Raw genomic sequence first — 15,250 nt, 5'->3', positions numbered from 1 at the left:
ACCTCCAAAATATTGGCCTGGCCCTCTCCTTCAGATATTTACTCAAATGTTCCTCCTCAGTGAGGCTGTGCCAGGTGACAATTTTAAAATCCTAACAGTTCTTGCATGCACATACCGCCTACCTTCTTTTCTGCTTTATTTTTCTTCATAGAACTTACCATCATCAAACATTCTAGACCTTCTATTTAGTTGGTTAATTCACTGTCCTCCCCCTCCTTCTCCAATAACATGAGGGTAAGGACTTCTGTCCATTCCATTCACTGTTGTATCCCCGCTGCCTAGAATAGTGCCCTGGCACATAGAGGTACTCGATATTTGGTGAAGGAAGGAAGGAGGGAAGTGGGCGAGGAGGAAAGGGGGGAGGACGGGAGGGAGGGAAGAGAAAGAAAGAAAATTTAATTCTGTGAGAAGAGGTGGGCCCATATGTAGCGGAGACAATACAGAGTTCAGATTAGAACGATAGAAAAATAGCCACATGAGCAGAAGACAGAATAACTGTTTTCTGAAAAAAATTTCCTGAATCAATGGGCAAGTCTGACTCCATTACCGTAGTTTTTGCCCTGCAATTCCATGATGAAGTAATGCACCACGGACATGATGTCACTGCTCTCACACGTGCTGCCCACAAAGTGAGGGATCATCAGGATAGTCGGGTGTTTCTTTTTGAAATAATTCACCCAGTTGGCAATCAGAGTGGACTTCCCACAACCACGGTCTCCAGATAAGAGCAAAATAGACTTGTAGGCTGAAGGAGAATTTATTCTGAAAAATAAAGAGGTAAAATATAGTCAAGGATATTTACTAAGGAAAGGAGGGAGGGAGGAAAATTTTCTCGCATATGTTTTGTCTCTAAAAGGTATGAAATTCCAGTTTCTTAACTTGGGCCTCAGTTTGGCTCTAAATAAGTCTTCCGCCCTCTGGGCTTTAGCTTTGTCCTATGTAAAATTAGGGCAAAATTAGACATGATAACCTCATAAGGCCCTTTCAGCTACACAGATCCAAGGGTTGTCCAATATGAACGGGGGGTTATGGAAAGGGCCCAGGGAGGCAGACTCTTCCAGATCAGCCCTCTGCCCTTGTATCTGCCCAGCTCATCCGTCCCCAGAGTAACAGCCGCCGCCACCAGCCTGGTCCTCCATGTAACATCATATTAGGAGAGGATAAAATTGAAGCCTTCGAACGCTGAGGATGCCCATCGATCCTGATAATCATGACATTTGAAACTCAATGAGATGACCATAGTGGTTAGTGACCCACTGAGGAGTAAGTAGCCTGCTCCTCTACTAGGGTCTTTTGGCTTGTAGTACAGCAGAAATAGGATTTCTTTGAACTGGCATAAGCATAGGTTAACTTGGCCCAACGTCTAAGTTTTAGTGAAAAGTTTCTGGATATGCAGAGGATTCCCAGGCCTGTGGGTAGCACTGCATATAGACTCTAGACCTGCTCCTTACACACTGCAACCTAATAAATATGTGTCTAGTGATTTTTCATTGCTACAAGTTCCATGAGGACAGATATCAGGCTTCTTTTATTCACTATTGAATAGTTAGTGACTGACACAGTACCTAATCATAACTTGTTGAATGAGTTAAGGAAATAAAATAAATAAGCCTGATACTTGGTTTTAGTGAATTATGAAGATGAGTCTGAAAACCCATTAAAACTGGAAACGTAGAGCAGGATCATTAACTACTAGTTACTCCATAAGGACCCCACCTCCATTAATGTGAATCAGAAACCAGTGTCATTGCTTTAATTATTTCACCATCAAATTTGAATGACAGAATTTGCTTTTGTCCCACTTCCACCTTCGCCCTTGTTCAGTCTGTCCTCAGTCAAGCTGCCGGAGTAAGCCTGTCAAATACATCCCGCAGATCACTGCTCTGCTCAACAGTAGTGAAAGCCCAAGTCCTCACAATGACCCGTGAGACCAGGCAAAACCCACATCCTGCCGCCATCGGTGACACCTCCAACCTGCCCCGCTACCCTTCCCTCAGCTCTGGCTTCCTTCCAGTGGCAGGGCCTCCCTGCCACTCCCCCAGCCCCAGGACCTCTGCGCTTGCCATCCGCTCTGTCTGGACCACCTCCTGACCCGTTTCCATAGCTTCCTCCCTCACCCTTTGCCAGGAATGACCCAAATGCTACCTTCTCTCCTACCAAGTGGTCTGTTCCCTTTCAAGGTTTCATTTTGCTCCATAGCATCTAACCTGCTACATTTTTTACATATTTATTATGCTTACTACCTGTCTCCATATGTAAGCTCCACGGAGGCAGGGATTTTTATCTCTTTTTTCATCCTATTCCCCTTTAGTCTTTTTCTATGCATTTTCCCTTTATGTAGATCTTAGAATACATATACATGTAATTCTTCTATTTGTTGTTTTTTAAACTTAGATAATTGCCATATACCACTGTACTAGTTTTATGAATACAACATAATGACTTGATATATGTATATACTGTGAAATTATTACCAGGAATTTTTGCTTCTTTTGTTCACTGCGATATCCCCTGTGTCTAAAACTCTTCTGGGCACTTAGCAGATAAAATCAATAAAGGAACAATGCAAAGATAATACCTAATTAGGCTAGGGCCTTAATAATTTCTTCTCAAGAACAAATAGAAAATGAAAACACTGCAAAGTATTCTGTGGCTCCTTTCAAAATGAGGGGGAAAATCCTACTGCTTTAGATGATTGGTTATTAATACAAAACTTTGAAACTTCAAGAGAAAGCCCTTTTCTCTTACCTATACATGCTATTCAGGAGCTTACAGCACACAATATTGTTTCTGACCAGCAAAGCAAACAAAGCTCTGAATGATTACACATAGCTCATCTCAAAAGACTTATCTAATCGTATTCTTATTGGCACAACTGGAGTTGTTTAATTGCAATAAAATGTATTAAATTTCTCATCCACTCTGAAATACTTAAAATTATAACCTAAGTGAGATATAATTTATATATCCCCCAAAACACCATTTTTAAGTATACAATTCAATGGTTTTCAGTGTAGTCACAAGGTTGTTCAAGTAGCACCACTGTCTAATTCGTGAACACTTTCAGCTCCCCAGAGAGAAACTTCTCTCCCACTAAGTCATTCTGTTTCCTCTCTACCCTCATCCTCTCGCAGCCACTAACCTACTTCCTGCTTCTAGTTTTGCCTATTCAAACCTAAGAATTTGCAACACATGATCTCTGTGTTTTAAAATCTATGGTCTTGAAAACCTTGACCAAGTGCCATGCTGCATTAACCAAATAACGTGTCTTCCTCTTGGCAGGGCTTCCCCGAGCCCCAAGAATGCCGGGAGCTCCGTGCCTTCGTGGGCTGAACTGGTGGTGCCGAGATGGGGTCAGAGGCGTGCGGCACAGCCCTGAGCCATCCGGCCCCTGGGGTTCGTTTCAAACCAAAAAGCTCTCACAGAACAAATGAGACCGAGGGTAACTGGAGGATGGGGATGAAAGAAATGCAACTGTCCCCCAAACCTCCCTATTTCCAGGGATGATACTGGGAGGGACACCAGAAACCACCCTGTTCTTACTTCACCCCCCAGCCTCTTCATGCCTGTGGGTGGGAAACAGAGTGTGTCACCACCCGGGGTGGGAAAAGATGTGGGGGTTTTAATGTCGAGGACATTAGCCAAAACATGAAGGAGCGCATGCTTTGGTAAGGTTAACTCTGTTCTTACACATAAATACAAATAATGATATGGCCCATAGTGGCTGTTTAATTAGTGCTGGCTGAATATCTAAATGTAGTTAATGGTGGGCTGATGATGTCTGTGGAAGCTCTTTGTAAAATATACGATACTGTCCAGATGCATTATTCATATTTCCTTACCTAATTCCTTCTCCTTCAAGTTATCCCATCATTATTAGGAATTACTTAGACCAGTTTTTATCCATGGAAGAAAAAAGAAGCAAATACCCTGCCCTCCAAGAGTTTATAGTCTTCTTGAGGAAACTGGAAGAAAGTTCATGAAATAGCCAGGACTCCTTTGCATACGCACAGTGATATCTAATCAGGCCATTCTAAGCCAGGGATGGCTTCCAGGGGGGCCTCATGCACAGGAAGGCGTAGGCACAGAGTAGGGGAGGAGAGGGAAGAAATTCCAAATTTGGGGGAGTCACGTTTATTGAAGTCAGGCTGGTTTTACTTTAGCCCAGTGCAAAGGGTTGGGATTTCTAGACATCTTACCTGAGAACAGAGTCTGAACTGGAACCTGCTGCTGCATCGTTAAAATCAAATTCCAAATCCTTTAAGGCGAATCTCTCCAAGATTTCAAACATTCTGTTTGACTCCTTGGAAATAGCAAACACTTGCTGGCACTTCTCCGTAAACTCTTCATGATAGAAACGTTCGAAGTTGTGCTTGTAGTCTTTATGGTCAAAAAGATAAATTTTAGTGTCCTAGATTTGTAGTTTCACACTTTCAATCACACACGGTTATTATAAATTCCCAGGAAGGTGTCAACCCTTCCATGTCTGTATCGCCTTCTTTCTGTCTTGGCTCCACATTTCACAACCCCTTCTACAGTCTAGTGAAAACAAACTCATCTCCTGGCAGCCACGGGAGTATGTCTCAAATTTAAAAACAGGAAAAAAAAAAAAACAACCCAGCTCTGAACTAGCTGCTATACTGCCCAAGTTCTCTGGTGTAATCAATCTCACCCATGTCTCATGCTCTTCTTTAAAGTTGAGGGTGGATATTGACGAGGTTCAGTGAGGTTGCGCTGTACTTGCCTTGGGAGGTGAAGGTAAACTCCCGGGCTAGATGTGCAGTTTTACCACATACCAAGCAGTTTAATCTTCCTAATGCTATGTGTATATGAAATCCTACTTAGGATTCCAGGTTATTCCATGACTTCCAGAATGACAAGAGCAAAAAAAAAAAAAAAAAGATTTATTATATATGTATATTATCTCATCTTTTCAAATTGTTAACTAAGAATGAAGGTACCCCATTAAATCTTGTGAGGTATGTGTGTGTGTCTATACATGGCCGGGGTTAGGAGAGTAGGGTGTATTTTTAGGATAAGATGCCCTATTACAATAGTAATCATAGGTACAGTTGCAATGCTACTACTGGACAAGACTCTTAATCTCTCTGGTAAAATAAGGAGCAAGACCAGACAATTGGATCACCTCCGAGATTCCTTTCTGTGTCAACTTACTGTGATTCTAAACCGTTGCCTAATTCAAGTCAGGGTGTTCTGGACTCCCAAAATACCCTCTTTTTTCTGGAGACACATATACCCCCAACCGGGGGGGGAGGGTGTGTGTGTGTGTGTGTGTGTGTGTGTGTGTGTGTGTGTGTGTGTGTTTTAATTGGAGTAGAGTAGAGGGAAGGCTGTTATGAAGATCAGGAACACCAAGTAGATTAGGCCTATAGTCTGGCCAAGGACAGCTTCAAATTTCAAAATTCTACACAGATTTTGGGATGACCCCGCAGTCCAATGGTTCTCTTGAACCAGTCTTGAACCTCACCAACTAATCTGTTATCTCCAAGGACCTCTGAAGTGCTTCTAAGGATCAAGGGTATGAACTGATAGCTTTGCATTGCCTTACAGTAACTACCAGCTACCCAAATGGCCTATTGCAACCCAAGCTGTGAAATTTCGGAATGACCTGGAAAGTTAAAGGGTATTAAATGTCAAAATAATAATAATAATAATTTAGGGCTTCTTTCTAACACCTTTTTCATAATCCTTCTGTACTTTCTCATTCAGACATTTAGTCCACATATTATACATTCAAAAATAAAGTCTAAAACAAGCTAATTTTTCAATAACAACCAAAATCAAAGACTATGGGAAATACTATGAAGAAATGATCGGTCCCTAACCCAAATACATAGGAATGCTTGATTCTTGAACATATTACTGAATACTAATCAATGGATGCAGTTCAAATTGAGATTAGTCAAAGAATATCACTATTAACTATAGTTCAGGTATTAACCAAATATATATATATTCTTCCAGGACTCATTTGTTATTTATTCTCATTAGCTATTTACTCTGTGCCTTATCTGTGTCATACACTGTTTTTAGGTCCTTTACACACATTATTACTCTCAAAGTAGTTAATGTAAACACATTACATAGAAGAAGAAACTAAGGTTTACCAATGTTAAATCATTTGTTCAAGGTCATATGATAGGAACTGAAAAATCTGCGATCTGAGAGCATGACCGTCCTTGGACATTCTAAAACTCCTGGAGTAAATATTCATGACATTTTTTGGCTGCCCAACATCCATTCACCTCACCCTAGTTTCAGTAACATTCCTAGATTATCACTTGAGATCCCACCCTGCCCCAGTTCTCAGTACATGTTACTCCAGTGAGTCTGACTCTGCTGCCGGCTCCAAAGGTGGCATATGACCCAGCATTCGCCCATCAGAGCATCACATTCTCTTAGTACCAGCGATTGTGACAGATACAAGAATATGGTCCAGGTCAGACCAATTAGAGACTGAAAGACTCGACATGAGGACACTGAACCATTTCTGCTGGACCTGAACCTGGAGCTGCTATAGCCATCTTCCTTCCGTGACGGAGGAGCCATGGGGTGGGGGCAACATCAGGGCAGTAGAAACACATGGAGAACAAGTGAGAACCAGGGCCTGGGTGAAGCCTGAGCTGAACCAGACCTAATCCTGGGCTTTAAAGTTATATAAATGAATAAATTTCCTTTTTGTGGAAGCCAGTTTGGGTCACTTAAAACCAAAAGAATTGATTGTACAGTGTTCTTTTCCAGGGCTCCAAAATGATTTGGTTTGCTGACAGTTCTGTTTGACCGGCACAGGTGGGATTTCACCTGCCTCCCCACCCTGCACACCCCCCGACAACACTACATTTGAATGACTTTGGCTGGGTCAACTCTCTCCCTTCATCGCAGATTCTTCTGCTCTCTTATCATATTATAAGGACTACCACCTGCCTGGTCCCTGAAAGAGTCTGAATGCACCACCTGCCTTTCATTTTGCATTCCCTCATTAATTGGGCCTTTATAATAGTAATTCATAACCTTTGGGGGGGTCATGGAACTCTTTGAGAATCTAATCAAAGACAGAAGCCATCTTCCTATCCCTTCCCAAAATGCACATTGCATATCAATATTCTATTCTTCCTATAATTTAAGAGACATCACAGATCTCTCCTGAAGTCTATCTAGGTAAAGAAGCACTCTGAGACTTTGATATCGTTCTTCCCTTTTTAATCTGGTGCACATCCACATGATATTATCTTCAAAAATAAAGGTAATCATTTCATTTAGAGGCAGTATGTCAGGCAGTGCTTCTCAAACTTGAATGTGCAATTCTAACTCAGCAGACCTGGAATGGGGCCCAAGATCCCGCTTTGCTAACAAGCTCCCAGGTGATGCTGAGGATGCTGGTCCATGGATGATTACCCTCTGAGTAATAAGGATGAAAGAGAACGAGAATGGATCTTGGAGTCACAAGGACACTGTTTCAAATCCTGAAATGGTCCCTCATTAATTATGTGACATTAGGTGAGTCACTTAACAGCTTTCATTTGCTCATCTGTAAAACAGGAATTATAGTGCCTACCTTGCAAGGCTAAACGTTGAAGACTACATATGATGGCATAAGCGCCAGGTGATTAATAAAAGTTTGTTCTCATCCGTTTAGGTCAGGGTTCCTCACCCCTGGCAGCACTGACTTCGGGAGCTGGAAAATTCTTTATTACAGGGGGCTGTCCAGGGCCCTATAGGATGCTTGGCAGTACCCCTGACCTCCACCTGCTAGATGCCACCAGCACACCACAAATGTCTCCAGACATGGACAAATGTCCCTTTGGGGGCAAAATTGGCTCTAGTTGAGAACCTCTGCTCTAGATTTGCAAAAAATATCCACAAATATCAAATATTCTAGATCTTCTGTGAGCTCCTTAACTTCCTAAATGATCTTTCATGATCCATTATTTGCTTAGTTTCAGTTTCAAAAATCTTCAAATGGAGAAATACATGTTACAGGAATATAGTAACAAATCTAAGTGCTTAAAGAATATATTCAATCATTTTAAATTTCTTTCACAAGGAAGACATACAAAATACATTAACCTTATGTTGATAATGGATTTAACGATCTCCATGTTTACTAACCTATATTTTCAGTCATGAAGGCATCTGGGTAAAGTTTTTCTATCACAACCGACCAGTCCTTGAAAACCAGATCACCCAGCTCCTGGAGATCTCTGTAAAATCTGACGGGGAGCCCTTTGCTAATAATCTTAGCCTTAAGTTTTCCAATCCTTAATTTTTCCTCATTGTTCATCTGGGAACCTGAGGACAGCTTTCCCTCCTTTTCCGCATCTAAAGCCTTCAGCAGTGTGGTCTGGGTCCTAAAGTAAAAATACTGAAATTGAGACTCATTCAGAAAGGCTGCTTGGATGATCTCCAACTCCGTCAGACTGCAGCTGGCATTCTCCAGGACCCAAGGATAACCATTTTCTGCCGCAACGTAGAGATTCTGTTCCACTCTGGACAAACTTGACAAGTCAGTGGCTTTGGTGAACATGAAAGGTGAGTAGTCAGGGAGAAAGTCCCCGTATGTTTCACCCAGCATGCAGATGAAAAAGGGGAAGGAGCTGTTGACATAGTCGAGACAGAGCTTCAGCTGTTGGGAGCAGAGGCAAACATGCTGTTTACACAAGGACGCCTGGCCCGTCAACACTGACCACCTCAGGTCCACAGCTTTGAAATATGTGCCCCGCGAATGGCAGAGTTCATTGAGCTGAGGGAAGATGCAGTTTGCCAAAAAGTCCCTCTCTTCTTGGAAATCACTCAGAGTGGAGCAGATGTAAGGCTGAATGGGTTTCTGGGGCTTCAAAATGAAATCAGGCATAGCTGTCTTCATTTTCATTCGCCGTCTGGCTCATTTCACTTTGCTCGGGGATGACATTACACTTAAAACATAATTTTCACCCTAGCGCAGCCACCAACCTCTACTGCCTCTAGGACTTACGACAAACAGATTGAAATCCTTCCCCAGAACTTTCTTTCTTAAGGACTTTTGAAGGTTAAGATGCCAACCAGCAAATGGAGAGATCAGAGTTGAAAACAATCTAGTTTAAGTTAGGACTGAAAAAGAAAAAAACACATTCATTTCAGGGTAACAGGAAGATGTCATATACACTGTTCTCCCGCAAAGCTTTTGCCAAAGAGCTGAGAACCACATGGTGAGTGGGCACTGGACACCAAGCCATCCCTCTTTTCCTCAGCCTCCCATTCCACCTCCCAGCATTCCTTCAGCTAGCTGCTCCTTCTGCTCTGTATGAATTTGAAAATCATGGAAGGGGTCTTTGCTGAGAGTGTGAAAGGAAGACAAATCCAGAAAAGGTGCCTCATGTATCTAGGAGCAGAACCAGCCAAGACCTGTGATTGTGACCAGAAGCAAGGATAAAAATGGGTATGAAGTTGACAGCAGGACAAAAGAAACAAATCAAAGTACGAAAAGGCCCAAGACCTCCTGACACCTGAGGGGCAAAGAAGTCTGGGTCTAAGAACCCGATGGAGTTCTGTGCTTTTTTGAAATCTTAACTTATGCAGGTTCATACCACATTCCATTCATCTACATGCACTGGGAATTCAATGTTACTGAACTAATGGAAAAATCTTATGCTCTCTAACAAGGATGAGGGGGTCTTCCCGAGAATGTAGAAAGGAAGATATGCTTGCATCTAACTCAGAAACAAAAAACTTCAATGAAAACGGCCTAGTGGAATGGGCTTTTTCTTGATGCAACTCATCTCCATACCAAATGTTGTTTTGGTTATGCTTATTGCTTTCTCCTATAGGGAAAGATATCATGTTATACTGTATAGAGTAATTTTTCATCAAGATCCTCTGACAATTATATAATACTGCAGTACCTTTTTAAAAAGTGTTAATCCTTTTGCATTTAATTATCACAATAATCCTATGATTGATAATATTACCACTCTACTTTACAGATGAGGAAACAGAAGTTCAGGAAGGATAAGCAACATGTCAGAAGTGACTTGGATAGTAAGCGAAGAGCCAGGATCTAAACACGGGTAGGCCAGAGTTCAGAACACACACATTATACTGCTTCCATATTATAGATTATAGGTCATGAAGGTGACCTAAGTCAACAGGTGGGAAACCCCTGTCCGATAATAAGGTGGAGATCTGAAGAAAAAAAAAAAAACTAATTTAAACCATAATCTCACATTATTGTACCAAAAAAAAAATTCTAAAAGATGACAGAACGGTCATATGGGTACCTAATTAATAGACTTCTCTCCTGTCACATGGAAGCTAGAATTAGATTAACAGCCCTCACAAATACTCACCTTCTCCTATCCCCATATGATCTGAGGTCATTTCTATCTTGGTCACTATCATGACTGGCTCAGAGTAGGTGTTAGGTGTTAGGTAAAGTTTTAATTTGTTGAATGAAAATTTTAATATAATTTTTAGATGAAAAAACATAATTAAATATTTATCAGATCTGAAGAGGACTTGTAAAACTTATACGCTGTAGAAGAATCACAAAAGAAAAATGGGCTGGTATAATTACATTTTTTAGAAACTTAAAAGGCAAACAGACTATTAAAAAATATTTTCCACAAATAAATTTATCTTTATTCCAATAAAAATGTTGACATCCTAGTAAACTAATAAGCAAAATACACGAATAGAGAAAAAAAAATACAATAATACACATAAAAGCATATTCAACATTTCTAAAATTCAAAGAAATTTAAAAATAAGCAATGTTACAGATTTTTTTTTTCAAATATAGCTACCTGAATATTGGTGAAATGTACCTCAGATAATTTTCAAAAGCTATTGGAAAGGATATTTGGAAACTAAATGGCAATATACTTCAAAATATATTAGAATGTTTATAATTTTTGACTCAATGATCTTACTTTCTGGGAATCACTCCAAGGAACTAATCAAAGTAGTAAAAAACTACAGCCAAGATGTTCCTTCTATTGTTTATAAAAGAAAAAATGTAGAAGAACACAAACTAGTTTTCACTAAGGTCATAACTAAGCGAATAAAAGTACAACCACTGATGGCAGGTTGTGCATCTACTAATAAGACAATTACAGACTTCTGCTTCCATCCATGATAGAAAAACAGGGACTGGACTTGCCTACCCTTTTTAAAAAATCAGAACAGTGGACAAAAGATATGAAATACCTATTTTTGAACATTAGACAATATAGGAATGATCCCCAAGAGAAGTAAATTAGAGGAGCTATATTATTATCATAAAAAGTGGACTTCAGAACAAGAGTATTACTCAGTCTAGAGAGTTACATTACATAAGCGTAAAGTAGCCCACCAATAAGATATAACAATCCTAAGAGTATATGCATCTAATAACAGAGCTTCAAAATACACAAAGCAAAAACTGGTAATGAAAGGAGAAATAGATAAAACCACAACATTGTTAGAGATTTCAACATTCCTCTCCCAGAAATATATGGTGGACAGATAATCATCAAATATATATAAGATCTGAGAAACACTATCAAAACTACTTGACCTTACTGACATTTTCAAAACATTCACCCAACAACAAGAGAATAGATTCTTTTCAAGCACCCACAGAACAAGGACCATACTCTAGGCCAGGGGTTAGCAAACTACAGCCTGAAGCCAAAGCCTACCTGTTGGCTATGTTTAGAAATAATATTTTATTGGAGCACAGCCAATCCCATTCATATTATGAATTTCATACTACAACAGCAAAGTTGACAGTGATCATAGATCCCACAAAGCCTAAAATAGTTTCTGTCTGGCCCTTTAAACAATAAATTTGCCAACTGCCATTCTAGGCCATAAACCAAAAACTCAACAAATCTGAAAGAACTGAAATCATATCAATTATGTTCTCTAACCACAATGGAATTAAATTAGAAACTGTTAACAGAAAGATACCTGAAAAATTCACAAATTTTGGAAATCAAACATTACATTTCTAAATAACTCATGAGCTGAAAAGGAAGTCAAAAGAAATACTAGAATAATAGAAGGACAAGGGAAGAAATTACTGGGAAGGGCCACAGGGAACTCTTTAGGGCGATGGGAATGTTCAATGTTAATTATAATGGCAGTTAGGTGTAGCATTCATCAAAACTTACCAATTGAACACTTAGAATGGGCACATTTTAGCTTATGTAAATTATACCAAAATAAAGTTAACTTTTTTTAATTTGAGAACTATACAGCAAGAGGAAAATGTTTAGAAGGGCTAAGTGAAAAGGGAAAATATAATTTATATTATGGCCTGCAAAAATAGTGCAGGCCATAATAATGACAGTGTTAATAAAACGCAGCTAAGTATGGGAAACTTCAGTAGAGGGGTGAAAAGCACAAGCTCAGACCAATCCCCTGGGTTCAAGTCCTTATAGTAAGTTTCTTAAATCCACAGTGCTTCATCTTCCTCATCTGCAAAATAGGGACAACAGAGTCTGTGTCATAAAATGGCTGAAAAGATTAAACAAGTTATTAGATGCAGAATGCTAAGAAACAGTGACTTTTAACAAATATTCAGTGAATGTTTTATAATTAGAGCCAATGCACCCAAGGAAAAAACAGGAAAGAAAAATGATACAGCAGCTGTGCTACAATAGCAAGATTATGGCACACCTGTTTTTCTAATCAAAATGACAGCAAACTATAACAGTATTATTTTATAAGTAAAATTTTAAATTAAAAAACAATTGCCATACCTCACTCCATAACTGCTGATAAAAAATTTCCCAGTTTTTGAAAAAAGGGAGGATTAACTGAGAAAAAAAAACAAAACAAAAAACATAGCAGACCGAAATGGAGGGAGTTATTTTTTGAGAGGGAAGAAGATACAGAAAAGAAGGACATACCTTTTTACTTTTCTCTGAAGCAATTTAAGTCAAAAAAAATTTTTGTTACCCTAAGTGGAAAACCCTTATCATATGCCAAAAATAGTCATAAAAATAAGTGCATTAGAAAGTAAACCATGTGAATAAATTCCAGTTAGATGCAGTTGTCTTATTAAAAACAGATTAACATGTACTTATTAGAAAGGCATTTAAGACAAATGATACCAAACTGACTTTCTCTTGGCATAATCAGAAAGACTGACACAGAATTGAAAGGATGCAACATGTGCACCAGGGAATCCAAGCTATTAAGTAAGGCCTGTCCCTGGCCCACCGGTTGCCGCGAGGGGCATGGCAGGGCCACTGCCCACACTGTCGGGGAAACTCGCAGAGTTTGAGTGTGGGCTTTGGAGGCAGATAAACCCTGCCTCAAGGTCTGACTCGGACACTGCTTCCTGCAGCTGGAAATCTGGGAATAATGACCACACCCTGTGGCAGGATTTAATGAGACTTTGCATAATTGGCACCTAATAAACACATTAAATAAAAATGTACTTTCTTTTAACACTGCTACAGTAGACTTCTCATTAAGAAATATCTTTCCCAACAGATTTCTTAAGCAAGTTATCACTGTTTAATTTACATTTTGTAATCTGCAAGGTACAGACTAAGCCCTCAGTAAATGTTTGCTATTCCTATTGTTGTCAATGTTAACATTGCCACAAATGTTTGACTGCATATTTTGCAATGAAGCAGACTCAATGACATCACTGTATTTACCGCTGCATGTAATAACTAAATGTTATGAGAATGTCTGTTAACTGTTCAAATGTTCCTCTGACCTTTTTCAGAAATTTCTATATTCAAATGTCATGCCTCCCACCCTCCATCCCCAATGAACAGAGCATCTAACTGGAGTGATTTTTCCTGAGAGCCCAAGGTTGTACTTTTTCTTTTTTAAGCTTTTTATACTTAAAATGTAAATCAGTGAGAATGTAAATTGGTACAACTTTCCTTGAGGGCAGTTTTTCAGTGTCTATCAAAAGCCTTCTAAATCAAGCCATATATTTCCAGCAAGCACTGCAATTTTAAGAATTTATTCTATTTGTCTATAAGGATTTACCTCTGAGGATTTTCATAGCAGGAATATTTATAATGGTTTAAAAGTCAGTAACAAACAATATTAAATTGGATAATTACAACATAGTCATAACATGAAATAGTGCACCCCCATTAAGAGATACCTTGTAAAAAATATTTATTTCTAATAATGTTTACCATATATTGGCAAGTGAAAAAGACAGTTATAAAGTTATTGAAGTGGCATTGTTGTGTGATCCTCATTTAATTTAAAAATATGTTAAATATTAATAAAGACACCAAAATGCTAATAGTGATATATCTGATAAAGAAATATGGGTTATTTTCATTTGTTCCTTGATCTTTTTTAATTTCCAAATTTTTATAATACATATTTGTGTCTTTTGAAATCATACAGATAAAATTTCTTTTTTTTTAAAAAAAAAGCCTTTTAAAACTCTTTCATTTGTCAAGAGGTATGTGGTGGCTAGAACAACATAAGAAATTTTTTAAATATGACCTAACTTTGGGACTCATTTAATTTCTCTGGACCTCAAGTTTCCTAAGCTATTTTTCTTTATAAAGGGAGGCTCGGGAGGCTTGAGATGGGAGTATAAACTGGTAGAGCCTTTCTTGTAGGGGAATTGCTAAATATCCATGGAATTTTGAGCACATACTCTTTGACCTAACTATTCCAAAACTGAACATTTATCCTTCAGATAAATTTTCACAAATACAAAAACTTGTGCATATCCAAACATTCCCTGAAGCACTGATTGTAGTAACAACAAACTGGAAATAAGACAAATGCCTGCCAAGTAGGGGAGTAAACAAAAAGGAATGAAATATCCAAGATATATTAAATGGAATAAGCTAAAATATATTGTTCTATTTATCTTTAAAAAGTTAAACATTTTATTTTCTAATTTTATTGCACACACGCACCTCTAGAAGGAAGCAGTGAAGTGGGAATGGTGAGGTAGGGAAAACCTGGAACTCTCAACTTTGATATTACAGTTTTCTATACCAACTGGGTTTTTTTTGACCAAGAAAATATGTTTTATAATGTATAACTGAAGGGACGGTTGTGGAACTACATGATTTCTAAGATTCCTTGCAGTTCTAAAACCCTGTTAAATCCCTATTGTAAATGACTGTATTTTGCCGTGTATAATACGTATCCACGTTTTTGGCCCATACTTTCAGGAAAAAAGCCTTTCATTTTAATTTTTTAAATTCAAGCTGTATAAGATGTTTGAGAATATTTAAAGGCATCAGACGGCTATTCAGGCAATCAGGAT

At 38.9% G+C, this 15,250-nt stretch overlaps 1 protein-coding gene across 1 annotated transcript in view; it reads right to left on the bottom strand.

The window, feature by feature from the left end:
- LOC129071266 (putative tetratricopeptide repeat protein 41) overlaps nt 1–8,906 on the bottom strand; it is a 60,164-nt gene extending 51,258 nt beyond the window's left edge. The window contains 4 exon segments of the mRNA XM_054574441.1: nt 548–775; nt 4,204–4,380; nt 8,131–8,866; nt 8,868–8,906. Of these exon segments, the coding sequence (XP_054430416.1) occupies nt 548–775; nt 4,204–4,380; nt 8,131–8,866; nt 8,868–8,906 (1,180 nt within the window).
- Between the last annotated feature and the right edge of the window lie 6,344 nt (nt 8,907–15,250).

Source organism: Pteronotus mesoamericanus, unplaced genomic scaffold (assembly GCF_021234165.1).
Source record: "Pteronotus mesoamericanus isolate MK-2021 breed Mesoamerican mustached bat unplaced genomic scaffold, CSHL_Meso_final contig_263, whole genome shotgun sequence".
Taxonomy (NCBI): domain Eukaryota; kingdom Metazoa; phylum Chordata; class Mammalia; order Chiroptera; family Mormoopidae; genus Pteronotus; species Pteronotus mesoamericanus.
The sequence above is the reverse complement of the archived record's forward strand: the minus strand, read 5'-3'. Positions and strand labels throughout refer to the sequence as shown.